The sequence below is a fragment of the Clytia hemisphaerica genome, unplaced genomic scaffold, assembly GCF_902728285.1.
Source record: "Clytia hemisphaerica strain Z4C2 unplaced genomic scaffold, Clytia hemisphaerica genome assembly, whole genome shotgun sequence".
In the NCBI taxonomy this organism is placed as follows: domain Eukaryota; kingdom Metazoa; phylum Cnidaria; class Hydrozoa; order Leptothecata; family Clytiidae; genus Clytia; species Clytia hemisphaerica.
Window position 1 is genome coordinate 606,443 of NW_027103555.1, and position 9,649 is coordinate 616,091.

The 9,649-nt window shown below is 34.4% G+C and overlaps 1 protein-coding gene across 1 annotated transcript; it reads left to right on the top strand.

Annotated features, from left to right (window-relative positions):
- The first annotated feature begins 3,173 nt into the window (after positions 1-3,173).
- LOC136800464 (protein SPT2 homolog) lies at positions 3,174-7,642 on the top strand. Its single transcript, XM_067057123.1, has 6 exons — positions 3,174-3,294; positions 3,486-3,591; positions 4,052-5,293; positions 5,666-5,816; positions 6,636-6,710; positions 7,151-7,642. The coding sequence occupies exons 1-6, from the start codon at positions 3,235-3,237 to the stop codon at positions 7,236-7,238; spliced, it is 1,722 nt and encodes a 573-aa protein (XP_066913224.1). The 5' UTR covers positions 3,174-3,234; the 3' UTR covers positions 7,239-7,642.
- Positions 7,643-9,649: the final 2,007 nt, after the last annotated feature.

Sequence of the window (9,649 nt, forward strand, 5' to 3'; positions counted from 1 at the left end):
TGAAAAGATTTTGTTTTGTTTCTTGTTTTTTATTGATGAGTCTCTTCTTTGTGTATATGTGGCTTTTCTTCATGGTTCTCTGCATGCAAAATTTTGGCTCATTTTTGATTGTTTTTTGTTTTGATTTGAGAGGCAAGAGAAGATGGAAAATCTTGTAACATCAGTTATCAGAACTTGTTGACTTGTTATCTTTTCCTATTCATAACTCATTCAATTTTAGGAATGGAGTAGTCAGATTGCAAACACTATGGACTGTGAGTTTTTTTTTCATTTCAGCTTTCTTTTTCCTAGGTTTGCAGGTGGTAATCAAAGGGATAACCCAGGTACAGTAGCTAACAATTATTTACTGACATTCAAACACATAAGACGTTTTAATTTTCCAGGACTCACAAGTCAAAGGTTCTTTATCAAAAATATATGGTTGTTGGACTACCAGAGACTACTACACGACACTGACACAATGCCGTGTGTATTGGAAGTGCTACAAACTTTTGTGAATATCTACCTGGTTATCCCTTTGTTTTGAGTTTAATACGTACTGTATCTATCCCTATGATAAAATTACACAGTTTTGAGTAGAAATAAAGTTATGGTAAAGCGGCACTGACAAATTTCTCCAAAAAATATTTTCTTTCAAATTATGAAATATTAAAAGTCTTCTTACATCTAAAAATGATTAAATTTTTTCGCCATGCTTGTGTTTTACTGAATTCTAGTATTTTTTCCAAAACTTATATATACTTACGTAGAGGGAAATTTAGCAGAATTTATGGAGAAAATTAAGAATTCTCAGTTTGGCAACAAAAATTTCTCAAACGTACTGTACACATAGTACCTACTATAACTTTAAACATTTACATATTTTTAAATTGCCAGATTAGTGTGGCAAGAAAACTCATTTTTTTCATTCAGCCATAAATCTTCAAGTGTGAAGTTAATTTTATAGTACACATACTTACAATTTACAGAAATTGGGTGATAAGTATATGTCACATGTTCAACAACCCATTTTTTCCACAGCTTACTTGTTCAACAAATTCTTGTCAAATTGAATGTCGAACCTGGTCGAACAAGTGGGTTGTGGAACAAATGGGTGCCAAAATGATCGACAACCCAGTTGATTGACAATCCACTTGTTCGACAATCTATATAGTTGTTCAACAGACTCTAGTTGTTTGAGAGAAGAGTGTCGAACAAGTGGTCGTCGAACAACCATGCAGTCGAGCAAATGGGTGTCGAACTAATAACTGTCAAACAACCGGTCTAACAAATGTACTGTCGGACAAGTATACTGTCGAGCAAGTGGGATTTCCCCAAAATTATAGTTGTACGTAGATGAAAATTTATCAGAATTTATATTACGGTGAAAATTCAGAATTCTCAGTTTGACAACAAAAATTTCTCAAATAGGTAACTTTAATTTAAATAATTATATTGAATTGTAAAATTAGTGTGGCAAGAAAACTCCCAAAAAAATTTACCCATAAATCTTAAAGTGTAAGGTTAATTTTTCAGCAATTTTGGTGTGACAAGAAAATTCTTCAGCACATAGCCACAGTCTATAGAAAAAGGTCACAATTTACAATAATTCTCTTCTCATGACAAAAATACTGCATTTTTCTAAAATCATGAATACGTGTACCCAAAAACTTTTCTGTCACCAAATAAACTCTGGATTTTCTATCGGAGCTATCTTATCACAGCACTAAATTCTGCAAATTTCAATTTTTCACAAATTAAATTTGTACATGACAGATGTTACATTTTTCATTCGACAGACTGAAATACTTAATTATAATAATACTAATACACTTATAATAATAATTATGCACCAATGTGTCATTGTTTTGAGGTTGGAGTTTTAGTTATTCAACATATGACATCTTAACTATTAAAAGTAAGTACTTTTCTGTAAGTTTTCCATTTAGTTTTCTATGTGTACGTGTAATTTTCCTGTGCTTGGCTGGTACGTTACATGCTGACAGTCAGGACAGGTTGTTTTTTGTAGCAGTGAGTCTGTTGAAGAGGGTCGGACTGTCAGACAGCAGCCTGGCAGTAATGACATTGAGAGTGATGAGAGGGATAATCTTTGGAGTTTCTTTAAACTAACCAGGAAACGCTGTTTATTCTCACAATAACCTAAAAATAGTTTTCAAACCGTACCAAAAAAATTTTTGGTACGGCTTGAAAACCTGTGTTAGGTTATCGTGAGATATTAAAAGTGTCAGAATTATTGATTATTATGATATGTTATTATTCTTAAAATAGTGTCAAAATTTTTTCAAAAAGGTTATTTTGTTGGGTATTTTGAGCAGAGTTCCTGCCTGGTTAGTGTTACTGTTGTATTCATAGAAAAGAGTGTTGGAGGGGTTCACTTAGCCACAATGAGACTAGAGTAATCAAGTTCCTTAACAAGTAGTCTGTAAGTACTAAAATAAAAAGCAAAAAGTATTTAGGTGGAACCAAATTAGACTGTTAGAAAAAATATTTCTTACCTTGAATGAAAGAGGCTAGCAAAAAGCCCCAAAAGCACGTAACATATACCACCAACCTGCATAAGGAAAACTGAATAATCCTTGTACACTTTTGATGATTGTAGAAAACTGAAGCTAAATTGCAAATACTTACCTTTCTAAGAATGTATGAATAACAAAAACAACTAAAGATGTAAAAGTTTCAAAACTTGAAAGGTGGCTCCTCCACCACCCAAAATTCAAAACAAAGTGGTCTGTCGGCTTTTCTCCCTCCAAAATTTAGGAAAGCACTCCTCCGTTCTCACACCCTCCAAAATGAAGCCGTGGCAGAATGTTCTAGTCTGTATATCAGCAGCCTCTCACCAACTTTTGCTCGCTCTCCTACGCAGCTCCTGTTCTAGCAAACGCCCGCCGCCTTTATGTTCCCGCCCTCTGACATGATTAATTTACAGACTAGTTTGCTAGTCTAGGGTGCGTGAAGATATGAAGGCGCATGAAAATTTAGGGCGCGTGAAAATTTTGTGGTTGTGCACGAGATTGCTGTGTTATCTTTATTTGCCTGTCCGAGAACGTGAGATGATCATTTTTTTGTCACATGCTTAAGCAGGTAGGATTTAATTTTGCGAGTCAGAAATCTCACACGTTTTCACAAAATCTAATCTCTCAAAAGTTAATCCGATTAAAGTATATAATATTATCATATTTTTTCATTCCATTATCAAGTAAATAAAAAAGTTAGTTAAATGACAGATCAATCAAAATGGATTTTGGTGATTTATTGGACATTGCTAAAGGAAACACAACACTTGCAAAGAGGAAGGTTAGTATTGAGTTATTGCAGACTTTAGTATGTCAGCTTATTGGCTTGCTGTCAAAGTTTGAGGGTTACATATATTTCATAGTTTTCGTTCTAACTATTTTCTCCATTTTTCAGGCTTGTTTTATATTCCTTTTTAAGGTTTTATTTGCATCTCCTAATAACTTTTTTCAAATGGTTTCTTGTTTTTTTAGACTGATAAGTTGAATAGAGAAGGCGACGATGGTGGAAGTAACGTTTCAACAAGTGCTGTTGCCAAATTTCTTCAAAAGCAAAAGCTAGAGAAAGAAGCAAGGAAAAGTAAGCAAAGATTGTGTATTTCAGTTTCATTCAACTCACCAGGACATTTAAAGCAAAAAATGAAAATTTAAGTTAAATCTTGGTTGATATATATACTTTTTTACCTCATTTTTACCTGACTAGTTTTGTTTATTGGGTTAAAAGTATACTCCTGGTGGGAGTACTAATATTTGAGAATATGTTGGGTATGTACAGCCAGACCTCTGGAAACCAACCCTTAGATCGACTAATTTATTTTATCTAAGTGCCCCCCAGTTGTAGTACTAGTATTTGACGTCATAATTTTAAAGAATCTGGACAGTCTATGGAATACTTGAAAATCTCAATTTTAGCTAAAAATGCCTTCTAGTACTGGATGCCTTGCAATTGCATTGCATTTTGGAAGCAATTAGATATCAGAAAAATTACAAAATTCAGTTAAAGTGCTACTAGATTTTTCACACACATATTCTTTCTGTAGGAGCTGAAGAGGAAGAAAAGAGAAAGCGTATTGCTGCTCGAGTCAGCGCAAGCATTGGCAAGAAGGAAAAACCAAAACCACCACCCAAACCTGAAGTGAAAAAGAAACCTTCGAAAGATGTCGATAAAGTCAAATTTAAAGTCCATGATGCCCATAAAAAGAAGGATGCTCCTCCTAGAAAGGATGAAAAAATCAAAAAAGTGTCATCCAAAGAACACCAGATTCCAAGATCTAAACCCATTCCCAAACTGAAAAGTGCTGAGTCACTGAAAAGTGCTGAGTCATCAAAAAGTAGTGATAAACATAAAAATGAACATCGAAAAGAGAAAGAAAGGACAGCTCTAATTAATAAAGATAAAATGAAAAAGAAAGCTAAACGCTCATCACAGAATAATGCTAATAACGGTTTCAATTTTAATGATTTGATGAAATTCGCGAAACTGAACTCTGAGAGTCCTGGATCGGGTTCTGCTATCGTGAAACAAAAGGAGGAATTGAAATCAAAACAGAGAGAAGAACAAAAAATGAGATATAAAGAAGAACAGAGAATGAAAAGTAAAGAAATATTGAAAATGAAAACGCAAGGTAAACCGAGAGTGGAACAAAATCCTTTTGATCCTGACCGCAACGTCAAAATTAGCCGGAAAAGACCGGAGGAGTCCCGTCCGCAAGGAGGACCACCCGCAAAACAATCGAAACCCATGGACAATAAAAAATCGTTCGAACATAAAAAAGTGTTACCCAGGGAAAAGGAGATTCAACTTGCAAAACAACAGATGATGAAAAATTCTAGTAATAGTATAAATAATAGGAATAATAATAATAACAACAATAGAAACTTGACGTCGTCATCAAAAATACGACCTGCCCAACAGAAAATAGCATCAAAGGACCTTGCGCGATGTGATGTAGATGAACGGCCTAGACACGGTCTGTTGGTGGAGACAGTCTCGGTTAAAAGTAATAGCAAATTTAAAGAAAGACCTTCAAATATTTCGAGAACAAGAGATGACGATCGTGGTATTGCTGCTCAATTTAGAGGTGGCCCACCGGCCCGTAGGAAAAACGGTAATGGTGGTGGAGGCGGGATTGCCGCCCAGAATAAATATCGTAGTGATTCTCCGCCCGTTCAAAAGAAGAAAGGTAATAAGAAGTCTGCTGAAGATTTCGAAGATGAATTTGAAAAAGAAGAGAAGATGTTAGCTCGAAAACGAAAACTTTACGAAATGAGGCGTGTTACAGGTATATCAAGAAAACTTTATTTTGACGGATCTTGCTTTTTCATTAAAGATTTGATTGATATTTTCTTTAAAAAATCAACCCTGGATCTGACCAGAGGCTCATTCTTACCATGTCATGAAAATCATTATTCCTGCCAACGCTACTGCCTAAATATTTCTCTGAAATAATCCTCAAGGAATATAAACGTGTTAAGTGGCCTCCAGAAGACGAAATGCTTTGATTACCTTTTGGATAAGTCTTTAAATACAGCAGAGTCTCTTCATATCGAACCTCTATAACTCGAAATTCTCTTAACTCGAACAAGTTTGTGCTTCCGTGCATGTTCGAGTTATGGAGATTCTACTCTCTAAAGAAAAAATCTTATCACTTTAGGCAACAAGCAATTGACGGAAGACGATTTGTTTGATGGCGATTACGATCTCGACGAAGAAGAAGACGAAGATGACGAATTCATTGACGATACGGGAGAAAATGGAAACTATTCGGGATATATCAGATCTATATTCGGTTACGATCGCAGGAGGTACTTTATAGCACTTTATATAGTATGGTTAAATTTCGCTGTTCCGTTAAAAAACCATCCAGTGGACGAACCTTTCCAAGTAAAAAAAAAATATTGAAAATGTGTTTATACCCCCTGGAAAATGGCAAAATTTGCAAAAATACCTTTGGAAAAATTCTTTTCACACCTTAAAATCCTTAAAAGTAAAATCAGTCTTTTACCCCCCCCCCCTCCTGGAAATTTTAGAATAACTTTTTACCCCTTTTAGCCCTTTTTACCCAAATGAGAAAAAAACCCTGGAAATTTTTCTCGGATTACCCTCTGGAAATGTTCGTCTACCCCCCCCCCCTGTATGGATATAAAGTAGAATAGCCCATGTGACAGTGAATAATAGTGAGGTTAAGTAAATCGGTAAAATCACGCCGACAGACAAAAATTGTAATAAGGCTAGTGAGTTTCAACCAATCAAATATTTTGACTAGCCCATTACAACTTTCGTCCGTCGTCGTGATTATCCTGGTATTATCAACCTCAGTAATCTCTTTTGAGGACTTCATTTTCTGTAAAAAAAAATTTTTAACCACTATTGGTTGCTTGGTTCAAAATGTGAGCACATTTTGGTTGGTCCATTCTGACTACTAAGGGTCTGATCAATATCACTAAATCTGTAATAAATGCTCTGGTAGAATCTGCAAGGCGTCTAAATTGATTATTCTATCCAGAGGGTTGACAATTGTAAACTTAGCTCATCAACATTGGGGGTATTTTATTTTTGGAGTCCCAATTTGGAATAACATTCTCGCTCAAAACTTAATTGATTATCATTATGTGATGTTTCAGATACGACGATTCAGATTCGGATATAGATAACATGGAATCGAGTTATGGCCAGATTGAAAAAGAAGAAGCTCGAAGGTTTGTTATCTTATTCTTCTTTAAAAAATATATTGTGTGTAAAATTATTGGTAGCTGTTTGTCAAGGTCGGTTAAAAAAGATTCTTGCAAGTTCCTGCTCATTTGTGGTCCTTAAGATGCTGTAGCTATACTTTCGGCGCACAAACTTTCGCGAGCAGAAACTTTCGCAATTTTCACGAAAAGGGCAATTCGCGAAAGTTTATGCTCGCGAAAAGCATTTTTTCCTCAAATTCGCGAAAGTAAATGTCGCGAATTTCGCGAATGTCGCAAATCTTTCGACCTCGTGAAAGTTTCAATCTCGTGATGTAAGAAATACTATTTTGTGGATATGAAAAGGTTTATACCTGGAGAAGCTAGTACAAGATGCTTGTACAATATGATACGACTTCTAAGAAAGTAGCTGGACGCCTAGCCTTAAAACTGACTTCTTTTTCTTTCAGTGCACGCATAGCGAAGATTGAAGATGAATACGAGAAGATGAAAGAAGAGGAAGAACTAGCGCGCATCAAAGCGCGAAAGAAAAAGTGAATAGGAATACATTATATGGTGATGGTTGGTTGTAAAAGTGGGATGTTGAAGATTGGTCTTGATCGCAACATCTACATTAAATGATGGTTGACTTTCAAAGGTTGTAATTGGCCCTAGTTCTGCCAATAAAAAGGTACCTTACCTCTATCCTAGATTATCTTATTGCGTAGTTTTCCTTTTTTAAGCTTTTGAAGTGATTATCATCTTTGAGCTTTGAAGAGGGTAACTAAATGTATCTTTGGTGAAAGATAATATTTGCTTTCGAAAATACAGATCAGGAATACACGATTGTGAACATCTAGGTCACGTTCTATTTAAAAATATTTATCAAATGTGAAAAAAGGTAAATGTCGAGGTTTGTGAAATCCATTGCATAGACTTAAGCCTTTTCCAACTTATTCAACTTTTCTAAAAGGCCTTAAATTATTTTTTACTTGATGATTTTTAATTTTTCCACAACAAGAATTTATTGATTTTCAAATTTTTTAATCGTTTTTGGGTTAATTTTCCATCTTTTCACTTTCATTTAACTTTTATGGTTACAAAAAACTTGGGCTCTTCCAGGAAAATAATCCATTCATGTTGGAGGTTATATTATTTTTTCGATAACATTTCATTTTAGCATCAAAGCAAGTATCAAGTCTCCCCCCCCCCCCCTGGACACTTTAATTTACCCTTTGTCAAATTTCTCAGGAAAATATATCATCCTCCCTTAATGATGGATTTTTCTTTGGAAGAGCCCATTACGTCATACGTATTCTATATTGGAAGATGCTGACATTTGTCTAAAGTGCACATTTTGCCCAATAAAAATCTCCCGTTCAATCTTTTTGAAAATATTTTCTGAAAAGTCTATATATTTCCTTTTGTGGTGGAATTACGATATTCCTGTTTATTTGGGAGAGAGTTGAGAGAGTAACTAGGCGTCTAGGTATACCTTAAAAGCTAAATACTAATTATTTAGGAAGCTATGTAACTATACGTTTTTCTTTATAAGAACAAACAATATAAGAACATATTCGATGGCCGAAATGTTAAGAACAAGTTAAGAACATTTTAAGGCTTTGCCGACATTAAAATAGCTGATCTCTTAGAAAAATAGTCAAAAAATGCTCAAAAAATGGTGAAAATAAGAACATGTTGAGAACATTTTTAGGCTTAAAACTCAAAAAGTTAAGAACGTCCAAAGGCTTCAAAAATGTTGGATGTTCTTATAAAGAAACGTGTATTATGATAGGGAGTTAATTTTAACCTTTTCGCTCCTAAGGACGTACATATACGTCTTTGATACGTTCCTAAGGACGTATATATACGTTTTTAAGGTGACCTTTATATTTGATCGGATTACGCCCCAACCGCCAGAGGTACGGTAAAACCGATTAAAAAATCGGAATCAGCGTGAAATTTCCGATAAGAAACAATCGGGGTTTGTTTTGGTATGACGCAACATTTTTCAAAAATAGAAATGGTAGACCAAGCTGTGTTGCGTGATTTTGTGAAACTGGAGGAGGCAGAAAGTTAGCTATGAAAGTAAGGGTTTATAAAAGTGTTTTAGAGTTTTATTTGGCTTTTCAAAAGTATGGAATTGTATTACCTAACTATAAAGAAACCTTCTAAAGAAAAAAGTAAGTGTTTTTATCAATTTTTCAGTTCTCTATAATTTTTTGAAGTTTTGCACCAAAAAATGACTTTTTCGCGACATTGTTTTTTCATATACCTTTTGTCTGGCTTCATAATTTCTGTCCAAAATTGTTTGAAGTACTCAGTTAAACATATTTAGAAAGGGGAAAGGTAGGGCTTTCCAAAAATATAAGGGTTTTTTTCTGAAGTTAATTTTTCAAAAAGTTATAACGGTTATCGTGAAAATTGCATTTTCATCAAAAAACGTTGCGCGCAGACCGCGTAAAAATATAAAAAACAGCGGAGGGGAAAGGTTAAGATACTGGAATATTCTTTAGAATTTGAATTATTTTTTATATAAGATTTAGATTATTTATTGAACGTTTTTTTTTTGTCCTTCAAAGCTTTATTTCAAAAAACAACTTTCGATCCAACGGATGAGTGCCAAGAAGGTTTTATCAAAATTGACCATTTTTATACATATAGCTCTGGAGGATAAGGGACTTAAAGACTCGTATAGATTTTAAGGCCTGAGCCTTAAGCCTTATGGTAATTTTGCTTGTAAAAAAATGAGTACTTTTAATGGATCGAAGGTTATGTAGTTTTTGTTGTTTCAATGTTATTGTACAATTTCTGTTTTTCTATTTTTCGTCCTGTTCTTAGTATTTTGCGTTGTAGTGAACTGAAATACAAATACACTTTCTAATCCGTCATCACGAGAAAAAGAGCTGAGCTGACTCATTTTTGTCACCAAAACCCTCGTCAGCTAAAATGTCTTCATAATCTAGTTG

What these genes read in the sequence shown, in the direction of transcription:
- LOC136800464 (XM_067057123.1), top strand. Translation starts at nt 3,235, where the DNA reads ATGGATTTTGGTGATTTATTGGACATTGCTAAAGGAAACACAACACTT. An exon ending in AGAGAAAGAAGCAAGGAAAA is followed by an intron (nt 3,592 to 4,051) that starts GTAAGCAAAGAT and finishes TTCTTTCTGTAG; the next exon opens with GAGCTGAAGAGGAAGAAAAG. An exon ending in CGAAATGAGGCGTGTTACAG is followed by an intron (nt 5,294 to 5,665) that starts GTATATCAAGAA and finishes TTATCACTTTAG; the next exon opens with GCAACAAGCAATTGACGGAA.